At 42.8% G+C, this 15,936-nt stretch overlaps 1 protein-coding gene across 6 annotated transcripts in view; it reads left to right on the forward strand.

Annotated features, from left to right (window-relative positions):
* Positions 1-1,281: 1,281 nt before the first annotated feature.
* TMTC1 (transmembrane O-mannosyltransferase targeting cadherins 1) overlaps positions 1,282-15,936 on the forward strand; it is a 72,735-nt gene continuing 58,080 nt past the window's right edge. For 3 of the 6 annotated variants that reach the window (XR_012801885.1, XM_075602272.1, XM_075602277.1), the window contains exons 1-3: positions 1,282-1,432; positions 1,586-3,207; positions 3,903-4,080. Coding sequence is in view for 5 of the 6 variants with exons in the window: in XM_075602272.1 (XP_075458387.1) it covers positions 2,342-3,207; positions 3,903-4,080 (1,044 nt within the window). In the remaining variant the exon portion in view is untranslated. The remainder of the gene's footprint in view (positions 1,433-1,585; positions 3,208-3,902; positions 4,081-15,936) is intronic. The other 3 variants (XM_075602274.1, XM_075602276.1, XM_075602275.1) reach the window with 3 other exon arrangements.

The following is a 15,936-nucleotide window of genomic DNA, read 5'->3' on the forward strand; positions in this document are numbered from 1 at the left end:
CTTTAAGTACAGCCAGGAGGCGGGCACTCCGTTGTCCCAGCTACAACAGTATGAAGCACCCTCTGCTGTCACTCAAGTGCAGTACAAAAGGGAAGGGGGGAAACCCCATAGCAACTACTGGCAAAGCCTGCTTATACCAGTACTTACTGCCAGGAGGGAAGCAAACTAGAAGAAACAGATGGCATGGCTACATACACTATTAGAGTGGCACTCATTTTATTAACTTACTTATCACTTTTATATTTAATCTGTCTGATCAGCAAAGTTTATACAAAATGTATTAAATGCAATTGCAAATCTAGTACAACCAACATAACACTGATAAGACCCATTAAGGTTGAAACATGTCTGTGAGGGGTTTGACTTGCTTTGCATCTAATACCATGCTGTGCTTAAAAGCTGTGTGAACAGCAGAGCATTTGCTTACATGGGTTCCATGTAAATGGATTTCAGGCAAAAGGTGACACATTGTGTGCTCATTTTCATGTCATTTCCCAGAATCCCTTGCTGCAGTGGAAGCACTGTATGCTATGTGATAATGTTTGAAAGACAGGGTTGTAGATCTGTCAGAGGCCTGGGACATAGTGGTTTAATCAGTGCGGAGGTGCGCTGAGGCTCAGGGAAAGCGGTGCTTTCCCTGGCCTTACACAGCGCGCCGTCCGTGGGCGTGACGGGGGCGGGTCTGGGGGCGAGCCAGTGACGTCACTCATTGGGCGAACCGCTCACGTGACCGGCCCTGCGCTCCGGCGAGAGCCAAATTTGAAACCTCCGTGAGACACACGCTTCCCCAAGCGTGCGGACGCGTGCGCGAGCCCCTGCTAAAGCCGCTCTCATTGCGGCTGCAGGGGCTCAGTGCCGAGCAGTAGCGCGCCTAAGCATGGGTCAGCGCATAAGCACTGACCATGCCCGAGGCCTAAGACATGTGAATGTGCTCACAAGTGATATTATTTATTCCTAATCACCTAATACTGAAGTACTTATTTATTTTCACTATATATACTTGAAAACGAGAGGTAACTCTCAATGTATTACTTCCTGGTAAAATATTTTATAAATAATATATATATATACAAATCTTTATCTATGCATAAAAACACAAACAAACTATAGAAATACACATATTTACAGTAAAACACACATATTTACAGTAAAACACACACACACACACACACACACACACACACACACACACACACACACACACACACACACACACACACACACACACACACACACACACACACACACACACACACACACACACACACACACACACACACACACGTGATTAGGGGGCGGTTTCTGTTTATCTGCAGCTGTGCAGAGAGAAACAGCGAAGGAGAAACGGAATGTGAGATAATGAGAGACACGCACTGAGACTGCAGAGGCTGAGAGGCAAGCAGACTGAGACACACATACACAGAGACTGCAGGCACTGGGAGACACATACAGAGTGCAGGCACTGAGAGATACACACAGAGACTGAGAGACACACATACACACAGAGGCTGAGAGACACATACACACAGAGGCTGAGAGACACCCACAGAAACTGCAGGCACTGGGAGACACATACAGAGTGCAGGCACTGAGAGATACGCACCCTGACATACTGTACACACAGAGACTGCAAGCACTGGGAGACACATACAGAGTGCAGGCACTGAGAGATACACACAGAGACTGAGAGACACACATACAGAGGCTGAGAGACACATACACACAGAGGCTGAGAGACACCCACAGAGACTGCAAACACTGAGAGAGACACCCACAGAGACTGCAAACACTGAGAGAGACACCCACAGAGACTGCAAACACTGAGAGAGACAGCCACAGAGACTGCAAACACTGAGAGAGACAGACAGTGAGGGACTGCAGACATTGAGAGACAGATTCAGAGAGATTGCTGTCATACAGAGGAGACAGGGAGTGACTGCTAACATATACAGGTGAGAGGGGGTGACTGCTGTCATACAGAAGAGACATGCGAGATATGCACAGAGACAGCAGGAATCAGAGGGAATAGATAGGTGTTGGAGGGAGGTAAATTAATACACAGGGACATCCATAGATTCAGTCACAGAGACATGTAGAGACATCCACAAATCTAGATATAGAGATATCCACAGACCTAGATACGGAGACATTTACAGAGACATCCACAGATTCTGTGACACAGAGATATCCCGTGACCGAAAAATAGACATTGTTTTTTTTTTTCATTTAAGTGCGATAGAACCTCACTGAGATACAGAAGTGACATTCAGGTGAAGGACCCCAGAGAATCCAAGACAAGTTCACTCCTTAAGCACAAAATGTGAGCGCAGCACCAGAGAAGATGAACCGGGTGGAGAGAATACCAAGAGAGATACCTTGGGACAGAGCTAACGGTGCGGGGCAGTGCGCCTCTGGAGAGATACCCAGAGACACCACTAGCAGTGTGGGGCAGAACATCTCTGGAGAGATACCCAGGGACAGAGATAATGGTGCGGGGCAGTGCACCTCTGGAGAGATACCCAGGGACAGAGCTAACGGTGCGGGGCAGAGAACCCCTGGAGAGATACCCAGGGACAGAGATAATGGTGCGGGACATAGAACCCCTGGAGAGATACCAAGGGACAGAGATAATGGTCTGGGGCAGAGAACCCCTGGAGAGATACCCAGGGACAGAGCTAATGGTCTGGGGCAGAGCACCCTTGGAGACATATACAGGGACAGAGCTAACGGTAATGGGCAGAGCACCCCTGAAGAGATGCCAAGGGACAGAGCTAATGGTGTGGGGCAGAGCATTTCTGGAGAGATACCCAGCGACACAGCTAATGGTGCGGGGCAGAGCTTCCTCGGAGACATACCCAGTGACACAGCTTACGGTGCCGGGCAGAGCATCCTCAGAGGAAGGTACCAGGATGACAGTCACAGTGGGAGATTCAGGAGGCTTCAAGACCCCCCTCAGAACTTGGCTGCCGGCTGGGAGTGGCTAGGTCCCCAGGCTCTGGCCGCTCCAGTCGTCCTGGCTGCTGCGTGTTTCGCAAGGTCTCTATTTGGGGAATTTGTTCATGATGATGTTTGGGCAATTCTCAATAACCCAGACAGCCTAGGGGAGACACCCCTGAGAAGTGTCTTCAGCAACGACTTCTGGGGCAAAGCCATGTCTGACAGCAGCAGCCACAAGTCCTACCGGCCCCTGTGTGTGCTGACCTTCAGGTACCAGGGGAGAGATGGTGGGGCAGTGGGTGGGCAGGTGGGTAATAGGAGCCATCATGGGTGGAGTGGCGGCTTCATGAAAAAGTCCTCATGGGTGGGGAGTGGTAGAGATAGAGAGGATGTTAATAAGGAGCTGTCATTGGGGAGGGGGTGACGTAGTTAATAGAAAGCAATCAATGTGGGGAGAGGGCATAAGATAAGGAGCCATCACAAGGGGCAGTGTGAGGACTCTGCTCAAAAGAAACATATCCGTGTATTTCATTATCCCAACACAGAGTCCATGTGCGCTGCACCTACTGTGATATACATAATTCTAAAATATACAAGTAAAAGAAACATTCAATAGGAAATTCCTGCCCTGGAGCTTACAATCCAAGTTGTATGTTAGGAGACGTATAGAGAAAGCAGATAAAGTGCAGTAGATGGCACTACTTTCTCAGGGTAGTTGGTGTGACTGATAATATGGATAGGACTCATTTAAATATACATATTATAACTTTGTGCATATCTCCCAGCTGCGTACCTCGGCTGTTCTCCTTTTTTCAGTCTCTCTCTCTCTCTCTCTCTCTCTCTCTCTCTCTCTCTCTCTCTCTCTCTCTCTCTCTCTCTCTCTCTCTCACACATACTTTTCTTTGTATCGTTTTTTGTTTTTTTTTATGTTTGTATTTACTGGTTTTTTTTTTTTTCCCTTTTAGGATCAATGTCTTATTGGGAGGCTTGGACCCATTTTATTTCCATGCCGTGAATGTTGGCTTGCACTGTATGGCAAGCTCCTTGCTGATGTACACCTGCAACAAGGCAGTGTTTGATGACCGGAGACTGGCAATGGCCGCAGCTCTGCTCTTCTCTGTTCATCCCATTCACACGGAGGCCGTAAGAACCTTGATACCGTGTCTCCCTGTGTGTCTCATTGCTGCATCATTAGGCTCCTGGATGCATAGTGTAGGAAGTTAAGATTATTTATTTATTTATAAAATATTTTACCAGGAAGTAATACATTGAGAGTTACCTCTCGTTTTCAAGTATGTCCTGGGCACAGAGTTAGGACAAATAATACATGGTTACAAATACAGTTACATAAATGAGCAGGGTATACATTATATACAAGACATTGCATGCACAGTTAAAGATTATATTATGGGCGTATGAAAAAGTTACAGACCAGATTAAAATGTGTGACAGCCTTAGATTTGAAAGAACTTAAACTGGTGGTGGATGTGAGAGTCTCTGGTAGGTTGTTCCAGTTTTGGGGTGCACGGTAAGAGAAGGAGGAACGGACGGAGACTTTGTTGAGCCTTGAGACCATGAACAGTCTTTTGGAGTCTGATCTCAGATGATAGGTGCTGCATGTGGTAGGGGTGAGGAGCTTGTTCAGGTGGCTGGGTAGCTTGCCCAGATGGTGTATTTCTGGGGTCTGTGCTTCCTTAGATAGAACATAAAGATGGTGAATACAGATGTAGAAATAGTTACTGTCTGTGGAACCCGGTGGCAAAACAGAATCAGTGACTCCGGAGACAGGATCAGATACCCCCGAGCGTTAATCGTCCGGTGCTGGAGCAGTCACAGTCACGTCACTGCCGAAAACCGTAAAGTCTGTTACCTCTGTATGTGAGTCTGTACTGTACCAGACAGGACAGGAATATAGATGGTGTACTGAAAATGTGGGGTCTGTGCTTTCTCAGGATGTTAAGGTAGATGAAGGGAGGAGATCCCAATGGCTTGAGGAAGCGAACAGGACGGAGGTTGGAGCTGGGCTTTAGAGACTGGCTGAACGTCAGAGAGTTGTTACAGGACATGAACAGACAAATACCGTACAATCGACAAGGCAGAAGTTAAGGGCAGGCAAACTAAGATCAGGGCAGGCAGAAGGCAACAACGTAGTCAGGCAGGTCAGGTAGAGGCCACCAGCATAGTGGGGCAAGCAGAAGATCAGCCAGCAAATGAGTCAGGCAGATGCTGTGGTAGCAAGGCTGGATGCAATCGCAGAAGCACATTGATCTGGCAACCAGAAAGTGTGAGTGGTCATCTTATAAAGGAAGTCAGATAGGTGTCCATGAGGCTGATTTGCAACATGTGTGAGCAGTTAATAGCAGCTGAGGCAGTGGAGCTGTCTTTCAGGTAACAATCTCATTCGCGACAAACTGTCCGAAAGGTAAAAAAAACACTAATTCTCAAGAAGGCCGTGAGGTATGAACAAAGATACATAGTAGATGAGGTTGAAAAAATACATATGTCCATCGAGTTCAACCATGTGTTAAATTCAAACAACAGATACAGTACTTATCCTATATTTGTATTTACAGTATTTTTCATCCAGAATAAGGCAAGCAAAAAACCCTAGTGAAATAATGTCATAAAGGAAAAAATCAATTCCTTGGTGACTCCAAATAATGACCATCAGATTTCTCCCTGGATTAACCTTCCATGTTTATTTGGTATATCCCTGTATACCTTTTTTTTTTTTAAAGATGTCTATTGTATCTGCCATCACCGTCTCCATGGGTAATAAATTCCACATTTTAAATGCCCTTACTGTTAAGAACCCTTTCCTTTGTTGCTGGTGGAATCTCTTTTCCTGCCACCTTAAGGAATGGCCTGTGTCATTTGTACTGCACTTAGGATGAATAGTTTTTTTTTTTAAAGCTCCTTGGATTGATCCCAAATATGTTTGTATATAGTAATCCTATCCCCTCTTAGACGCCTCCTTTTGTAATGTAAATAAATCTAATTTAGCTAGTCTCTCCTCTTAAATCAGATTTTCTGTTCATGCGGTAGATTTTCTTTGCACTTTTTCTAGTGCCATAATGTCTTGTTTATGGAGCTGTGCCCAGAACTGTGCTCCATATTCAAGGTGTGGTCTTACTAATGCTTTATACAGTGGTATAATTATGCTTTCTTTCCTTCCATTCATACCTCGTTTGTACAAGATGAAATCTGACATCGTGAAAAAACAAAGACCTATTGGGTAGTGAATAATTATGACTGCCACCTAGATCTCAAAGTAAAGCTACAAGTTAATATTTCACAGTGTTACTTCTCACCATGGTTACCAATTTATTTTCATTATAAATATTTAATTTCTCTGAAACGGTTCAAGTAAATTGTCTGAACATTTTGTACAAGTTGCAAAATTATCCATTTAATTTTTTTGTTTCAAGAATTTGGTCAATGAGATGTACCATTTAATTCTTCCTTTTTTTTTAATCACTTAACAAAACAAAAAAAAAGATTATTCCAAGTTGGAGGCTGCACCAATTTGGGTAAAACTGCTGGCAGATCTAAATTAGGCCGCGTCCATGGAGGGGGCGTGCACCCGCGTGACCGTGCAAGGGGCTTCATGCTTCGCTCTAGCTGGAGCAATGTGTGCCCTGTAGTTGGACGTGATGAGGGAGGGGGGGTGTTGTGGGCATAGCCGTGACATCACGGAGCTGGTTCGCCATCATCTTTACGCATCACAAGCGCCGACGCCTCTGGTCACATGCGCGGTCACCCGCTCTAAAGACAGCCTCAAAGGCACGTCAATTTGACCGCGCTGTGCGCGGTCGCCATCACCATGGGCGCGGCCTTAGGATGGCAGCAAGGTGCCTTCAAAATTTCATCAGAATCGGTCAGGGCGTTTGACCTATGGAGAGAGAACACACAGACAAACACACAAACACACCCAAAGTGGCCACAAAGTCTATTTGAAGTGTTCACTTCACTGGCTCATCCAATAAGAAGATGAGCTACTTTGCGGGCCTTCCGATCTAAATCCTACATACATTGGGTAGCAGTCAGGACTCTGATAAGTGCTACTGCTTCTGACTTACTGACACAAAGCATCGTTACATCCAACACACGTCCTCTTTGCCAAGAGAGAGGAAAGCACACTAAATGGGTAAAATGTAAAAATCCCCTCCACCATGTCCACTAGTCCACATATCTGTTGTTAGGTGCACCCTTTACTTTACTGTTTGAACTCTCACGAGTCCTGCCCATGAACGACCTCTTGGTACAGGTGTAGAATAACCTAAGTGGAAAAATCTGCTCTACTTATTTTTCAGGGAGGCACAACATATTTCACATACCGTACTTTCTAAAGCCCTTTTACTCTACAAAACTGAAGGGCAGCATATAAAATGCTAGTATTTTGAACACTTTAGTAATGTACCGGTTTTGCCTAATTTATAGGGAAACGTTTTTTTTAATAACTTGAAGTTGAAAAGTACATAGTTGCCTTATGATCGGGCCCCATCTACTTTATGAGCCAATCAGCAGTCAGATGTATGAGGTAGGAGGGTAAAACAGAGGAAGCTCCACATTGGGGCCGGAAGCAGCCATGTTGCTTGTGGCTGGAAGCTCATATCGAGAGAGAGAGACAGAGAGAGGAGAGAGACGCAGTGTAACTTTCTTTATTTCCAGCTACTACTGAAATTAGGGGGTCGCGTTATAATCGGCTAAATATAGTATTTAACATACGATGGTACATGCACACCATATCTAAAGCATCGTCAACAGTGGGTTGCTGTAGTATTGGACTAGACATTTGGTCCACCACATGTTTTTGGTCATCAGGCCCTTTCCCACGGTGCCTATGCTGCTCACTGGTATTAGCTGGCTTGAGCTATCTCTGCTTCACATGCAACTACTATCAATATATTCATCATCATTATTTAACACTGAACAGATAGGATTGTCTGGCCTCTCCTCTCATTGCCGCCACCACCAGAGCTGTGATGGAGGGTTAGCCCAGGCTGACCGTTGGGACCCCTTTGTGCTGATCAGGCACCGCTCAGCCTGCGGTCCACCCAAGGGTGCCATTGGACAAAAGAGATCATAGGCTAGCCCCCCACATCTCTCACATAGATGTTGGTTGTCCGACGTGAGGGAAGGGGTTCTTTGTTTGAAATTCTGGCCAATAGAGTGGACACCCACTAAGTCCTGCCCAGCACCCCTATTAGGCCCATGTGGGACGAGGACGTGACTCCTTTTTATTGGCCCAATGGCCCAAATCCTTGCCCACACTTCTTCCCATTGGTTTGGCTTCAGGTCCATAGAGATAAATGTGGCCCGAACAGTTAAAAGAAGCAGTTTTGCCTTCAGATTCACCTAGAGATAAATTGACTTCTTGTGAGCCACTCCTTGGACCTCCCTGGACTCTGCAATTCCCCTGAAATTACGTCTAGCCCAAGGATCACTTTGGCTCCCCACGGACTATAACCTCTGTGTAAGTTATAGGATTTTGTTTTCCTTCCCCTTTATTTTACAGCTGCTAATTGTATGTTATCCCTTTTGTGTATTGTACATTTCTCTATTAAACTCTATTGGTTTAATAACTCCATTGTCGTGACTGAGTGCTAGCTCACAGGGTTCTTGGTATTTTGTATTATTTTCTATGCTGTAATTTGTGTGCTAATTTGACAGTGTGCTTACTGGGAACCCTGTGGTCTCTACATTGGCTGGGGACCCATTTTCCCCAGTAACCACTGAGTAAGAGTATTGCAGAAGACGCTATTTCTGTATGCACCGTAGTTTTTGTTTTTGTGGTGTGTGTTCTGGGAGCCTTGTGATCCCCTGAGATAGCGGCAGTTCCATCACCCCCAGAAACCACCAGGGTATAGTATTACGTTTGTGGCTCCCACTGGTCTGGTCTGTGCTTCTTTATGTTTGGATATGAAGATGGTGTATATGTGGTGTCTGTGCTGGATCAGATAGGACATGAAGATGGTGTATATGTGGGGTTTGGTCTATATCGTGTAGTATATGAAGATGATGCATAAATGGAGTCTGGGATTCCTCAAATAGAAAATGAAGATGTGTGGTACTGTATATGCTATTTGATGCAGGATATGAAGATGTATATGTACATCTGTGCTTCCTCTGAACTAGATGATGGTCTTGGGCATGTTGTGGTAGAGGACCCGATCCACAGGAAGGTAGATAGGGCAAACTGCTGCCGAGACCACATAAACCGAACAGTTGTCGTATCTCCCGGGTGCTCGGATTTGGCACATTGTGGATTGGGTTGACAGATTGTTAGGAGGGGCTGGGAATGACCTGGTGGTCGTTGTACATGTTGGCAGCAATGACTAAGTTAGAGAAAGAAGGACCTGAAATGAGCAGTTCATTTAGAGAATTTATTCCCTTTTTCGGAGGGATCAAGCAAATAGAATAGGTGGTGGAATATGTTTTATATGTTAAACCAGATTTAGACCTATTATACAGGAATATGTTTTATAAAGGGATTGAGTTCAGAAAAATGTAGAGTCTATGTAGATACTGTAGAACTTTGCAGTGGAAGTATAGAAAAAGTACAAAAGCTGTGTTTTTAGGGATATGTTATAAGCCACCAAACATCTGTGTGATTGAGGAAGCCAAACTACTTTTGCAAAGGGAGAAGGCAAAACTTAATTATCCAGACATTGACTGGAGCATTGAGATTAGCATTACAACTAAAGGAAACCGCTTTTTTTGTGTGCACTAAAAGACAATTACATGACCCATTTATTGAGGCACCAACCAGGAGAGGGGCATTACTGGACTTGGTAATATCTAACAATGTAGAACTAATAATAAATATTCAAGTCAGGAAACATTTGGAAACCCGTGATCATAACATTCTCATTTTAAATACATATATATGGATCAACAAAAATTCTCTTAATTTTACAAAGAAAGATTTGAGTAAACTGAGGAATACATGGAGTACACTGGGAAGAAGTTCTTCCAAGAATAAATACGGAAGAAAAACGGACGGTGTTCAAAACATTGTTAGAAAAGTGCACTTACAGTATCAGTGTATACCATTGGGTAATAAATATAAAAGAAACAAGTCTAAACCAGTGACTAAATAACAAGAGGCAGACATTTAGATTATTAAAGTCAGAAGGCCCAGAGGCGTCATATCAGATTTACAGTATAAGGAATGTAACACAAGTTGCAAAAGGGCAATCAGATTAGCAAAAATTGAAAATCAAAAAAGGATTGCAATGCAAAGTAAGATTAACCCTAAAAAGTTATTTAAGTACATTAATGGCAACAAGATTAGAAAGGAGAATATATGACCCTTTCATGCATTTTATTACAGATAAGGAGAAGGCAAGAGGTATTAAATAAATTGTTTGCCTCTGTATTTACCAAGGAGAACTCGATTGCAAAAATATTGCAGCAGGAGGAAGCCACAACCTCAGTATTAACTAACATGTAATTAACAGAGCAAGAAGTGCAAAATTAAGGTAAATAAAGCACTGGTCTCTGATGGCATGCACCCAATGGTTCTTTAGTAGCTAAGTTCAGTAATAACGAAACTGTTATACTTAATATTCAACGACTCAACAATTTCCACAGGTTTAGTACTACAAGATTGGCGTAAAGCAGACGTGGTACCTATATTTAAAAAGGGAGGAAGATCACAACCAGGGAATTGAAGACCTGTAAGCCTGAGATCAATAGTTGGGAACCTACGTGAACGTTTATTAAAGGATAATATTCAGGAATACCTTTCGATAATAAAATTATTAGTAATAGTCATCATGGATTTATGAATAATAGGTCATGCCAAGCTAACCGAATATGCCAAGGAGGTAAGTAGGAGTTTAGACCAGAATAATGCAATTTATGTGGTCTACTTAGATTTTGTGGGCCACTTTTTTTTTTCTCATTTATTAATGACCTTGAGGTTAGCATAGAGTGCAAAGTCTCCATTTTTGCTGCTGACACTATATTGTATAAGTTGGTAAAATCAGAGCAGCATTTAATTTCCCTACAGAAGGACTTCGATAAGCTGGAAATGTGGGCAGGTAAATTGCATTAGAGCATTAATACAGGTAAATGTAAGGTTATGCATTTGGGAAACAAGAATAAACAGGCTACTTACAAACTAAATGGGACAAAATGGGGTCAATTATTAATGGAGAAGGCTTTAGGAGTGCTTGTAGATGGCAGTCTTCGTAATAGTGCTCAATGTCATGCTATAGCTGCAAAGGCAAATAAGATATTATTTTGCATAAAAGGGAACATGGATAGAAGGGAAGAAAGCATAGTTTTGCCACTGTATAAATCCTTAGTGAAATCACACCATGAATATGGAGTACAGTTTTGAGCACCACTCAATAAAAAAGACCATTTAAAGCTGGAAAAGTACAGAGCAGAGCCACCAGATTAAAAAATTGGAAGGCTAGTTTAATTAGATTTGTTTACATTAAAAAGAGGTACAGTAACTAAGAGGGGATATGCAGAGGAAGTATGCCTGTTCCGGTGAGGAGAGGCAATTCAGCGGGCACCACGAGGCAGAAGAAAAAGTTGCTGAAGCTGGACTGTGCTGTATAACAATTCTTTAATAAAGCATGATTAAAAAGAGGGGGGACGCATACCCCTGCACCTCTAACGCGTTTCACCCGCAAAATGGGCTTTTTCAAAGAGAACATTACCCGTGCGCAGGTCATTGATATACCGGGAGTTAACCGGATGTGACGCCATCCAGCCAATGGGCTGTGAGTATGTCGCGAGCGGCATGATGGGATGCCAAGCCCACTGCCTGACGGCGTCCACACGGAATGAACCGGAAGTGACGTCATCCAGCCAATGAGCTAATGGCTTGCCGCAAGCTGCATGATGGAACACTGAGTCCAGGCTGGATGGTAATCGCACGGAACCCCTGGGCATCAGTGTCATGCGCAGTTGGGACAGGAAGGTTAAAAACAAAACAAAATTAAAAGGACATTTGAGCAATCTACGTGTCGACTATGATATAACAATATGATGTTAATAAAATACAAATGATATGAAAACATACATTTCATAAAGTATATGTATAAATTATTGTAGAAAGCAAAAATGAAAAAACAGAATTAATTGAAAATAATTAATTAAAAATAAAAACAAGTAATGGCAGAGGTAATAGACATTTCCAATATATAAATGTTATATTCTAATGATATTGAAACACACAGCTATTACAGTTGTGTTATAATTGGTACAGTTTGTTTATATCCTTGTTCAATCAGATAGTAATCAATTACAATTAGAGAAATTAAAGATATAATGACATCATTTCAACTTTGTAATATAACTAGACTAACAAAGCATTACATGATTCAGCATGATATTGGTTATCAAATTCATCATTTTAAATGATAGAGTGCACCAGTGTGGACATAGCAGGTCTCATTTGGGAATGGAAGAATAGAGGGGGTGATAGGAGGAATGTGTGGAAAGCAGGGAAATAGGGGGAAGGGGAAAAGAGAGAAACGGAGGGCTGGGAATAAGAAATTGGATTGAGAAAAAGAGGGAAAAGAGAAGAAAAGCAAAAAGAAAAGAAGAAAATAGGGGAAGGGACATTGAAGGTGGGGGGGGGAGGGGGGGGAGGGAGGGGGAAGGGGAAGTGGGGAAAACGGGGAAGGAAGGGGGGGGGGGGGGGGAGGGAGGGGGGAAAGGAAAGGAAAAAGGGGGGGGGATGGGAATGAAAACATTGAATGAGTATGTTATCAAAAATGCATTATAATCATATACAAACATATGGACTCGAGTAAGTGGGCAAAAACATGCTGATAGGTACCTCTTCATTGATCACGAAATCCAAGGACTGAATAAGGAATATGTTAACATATCAAGCATATATTGAGCATTTAAACCTGGAGGTTGCATATAGACGGGGAAGGTTTAGTGTATTTCTTCCCCCTAACATGTTAGTAATAATAATTGCATGAAACATTATGTTAATGGGCCACATGGGCGAACTAGAAACAATGAGACACTTTATTATACAGGGTTCCCTGTGGCAAGAGGAAAACGTTCTATAAAAAGTGTTTTATCTCCCAGTCCACGTTGATACCATTTGGTGTCATGGTATCTAGTGTGAAAATCCAGAACATCTCTTTTTTATTGAGAATGTTCTGACGATCTCCACGTCGGACTGGGAGTGGAATGTATTCTAGACCACTAAAGGTAAGATGGTCTAGCTTTCCTTTGGGACATTCCATAAAATGTCGTGCCACAGGGAACCTCTGGTCTTTGTTCTTAATACTTCTGATGTGTTCCATTATTCGAAGTTTTAATGGCCGTATAGTTCGCCCTATGTAGCCCATGCCACAACCGCATGTCAAGAGATATATCACGTAGTTGGTATTGCACGTGATAAAACTCCTCAGTTTGATTTTGTTTTTATTTATCTTTGACTGAATTGTTTTAATTGGTTTTGCATGAGTACAGACTTTGCAAAAGCCACATTTGAAGAAGCCTATCGGGGGAGACTTACTGTTATTGGAAAAAAACATCCTGTCATTGGACAGTAAACTTAAGCCACACATCGAGAAGCTACCTAAATTTGTGTTTAAAAAAGCTAAGACCATCTCTAACTATATATCACCAAGTATGTATACACAACCACACATGAAAACCAAGGGTTTTGCTCCCCCGATAGGCTTCTTCAAATGTGGCTTTTGCAAAGTCTGTACTCATGCAAAACCAATTAAAACAATTCAGTCAAAGATAAATAAAAACAAAATCAAACTGAGGAGTTTTATCACGTGCAATACCAACTACGTGATATATCTCTTGACATGCGGTTGTGGCATGGGCTACATATGGCGAACTATACGGCCATTAAAACTTCGAATAATGGAACACATCAGAAGTATTAAGAACAAAGACCAGAGATTCCCTGTGGCACGACATTTTATGGAATGTCCCAAAGGAAAGCTAGACCATCTTACCTTTAGTGGTCTAGAATACATTCCACTCCCAGTCCGACGTGGAGATCGTCAGAACATTCTCAATAAAAAAGAGATGTTCTGGATTTTCACACTAGATACCATGACACCAAATGGTATCAACGTGGACTGGGAGATAAAACACTTTTTATAGAACGTTTTCCTCTTGCCACAGGGAACCCTGTATAATAAAGTGTCTCATTGTTTCTAGTTCGCCCATGTGGCCCATTAACATAATGTTTCATGCAATTATTATTACTAACATGTTAGGGGGAAGAAATACACTAAACCTTCCCCGTCTATATGCAACCTCCAGGTTTAAATGCTCAATATATGCTTGATATGTTAACATATTCCTTATTCAGTCCTTGGATTTCGTGATCAATGAAGAGGTACCTATCAGCATGTTTTTGCCCACTTACTCGAGTCCATATGTTTGTATATGATTATAATGCATTTTTGATAACATACTCATTCAATGTTTTCATTCCCATCCCCCCCCCCCTTTTTCCTTTCCTTTCCCCCCCCCCCCCCTTCCTTCCCCGTTTTCCCCACTTCCCCTTCCACCTCCCTGCCCCCCCCTCCCCCCCCCCCACCTTCAATGTCCCTTCCCCTATTTTCTTCTTTCTTCTTTCTTCTTTCTTCTTTTCTTTTTGCTTTTCTTCTCTTTTCCCTCTTTTTCTCAATCCAATTTCTTATTCCCAGCCCTCCGTTTCTCTCTTTTCCCCTTCCCCCTATTTCCCTGCTTTCCACACATTCCTCCTATCACCCCCTCTATTCTTCCATTCCCAAATGAGACCTGCTATGTCCACACTGGTGCACTCTATCATTTAAAATTATGAATTTGATAACCAATATCATGCTGAATCATGTAATGCTTTGTTAGTCTAGTTATATTACAAAGTTGAAATGATGTCATTATATCTTTAATTTCTCTAATTGTAATTGATTACTATCTGATTGAACAAGGATATAAACAAACTGTACCAATTATAACACAACTGTAATAGCTGTGTGTTTCAATATCATTAGAATATAACATTTATATATTGGAAATGTCTATTACCTCTGCCATTACTTGTTTTTATTTTTAATTAATTATTTTCAATTAATTCTGTTTTTTCATTTTTGCTTTCTACAATAATTTATACATATACTTTATGAAATGTATGTTTTCATATCATTTGTATTTTATTAACATCATATTGTTATATCATAGTCGACACGTAGATTGCTCAAATGTCCTTTTAATTTTGTTTTGTTTTTAACCTTCCTGTCCCAACTGCGCATGACACTGATGCCCAGGGGTTCCGTGCGATTACCATCCAGCCTGGACTCAGTGTTCCATCATGCAGCTTGCGGCAAGCCATTAGCTCATTGGCTGGATGACGTCACTTCCGGTTCATTCCGTGTGGACGCCGTCAGGCAGTGGGCTTGGCATCCCATCATGCCGCTCGCGACATACTCACAGCCCATTGGCTGGATGGCGTCACATCCGGTTAACTCCCGGTATATCAATGACCTGCGCACGGGTAATGTTCTCTTTGAAAAAGCCCATTTTGCGGGTGAAACGCGTTAGAGGTGCAGGGGTATGCGTCCCCCCTCTTTTTAATCATGCTTTATTAAAGAATTGTTATACAGCACAGTCCAGCTTCAGCAACTTTTTCTTCTGCCTCGTGGTGCCCGCTGAATTGCCTCTCCTCACCGGAACAGGCATACTTCCTCTGCTTACCACAATCAGCTTGGAGCACACAGAACCGGTGGATTCACAGTGAGTAACATTGCTGCCCCATGAGAGCTGCCCCAGGCATTATAGGATGATTTAGTACAGAGAGACTGGAGAGGTCAGGGGGGTGGTTTCACGACTCCCCCCTACAACTCTGCATAACTCTGCCACCTTGTGCCATCTAGGGGATTTATGCATACAGCCTCAAGCACGCATTTTTCACATCAAGTGACCCGGTTCATAAGCAGTTAGATACTTACATTTTTATTATTTTTTCATCATTGTGGGTTATTACAAAGCTCTGTAGCACCGGGT

Source organism: Ascaphus truei, chromosome 5 (genome assembly GCF_040206685.1).
Source record: "Ascaphus truei isolate aAscTru1 chromosome 5, aAscTru1.hap1, whole genome shotgun sequence".
In the NCBI taxonomy this organism is placed as follows: Eukaryota; Metazoa; Chordata; class Amphibia; order Anura; family Ascaphidae; genus Ascaphus; species Ascaphus truei.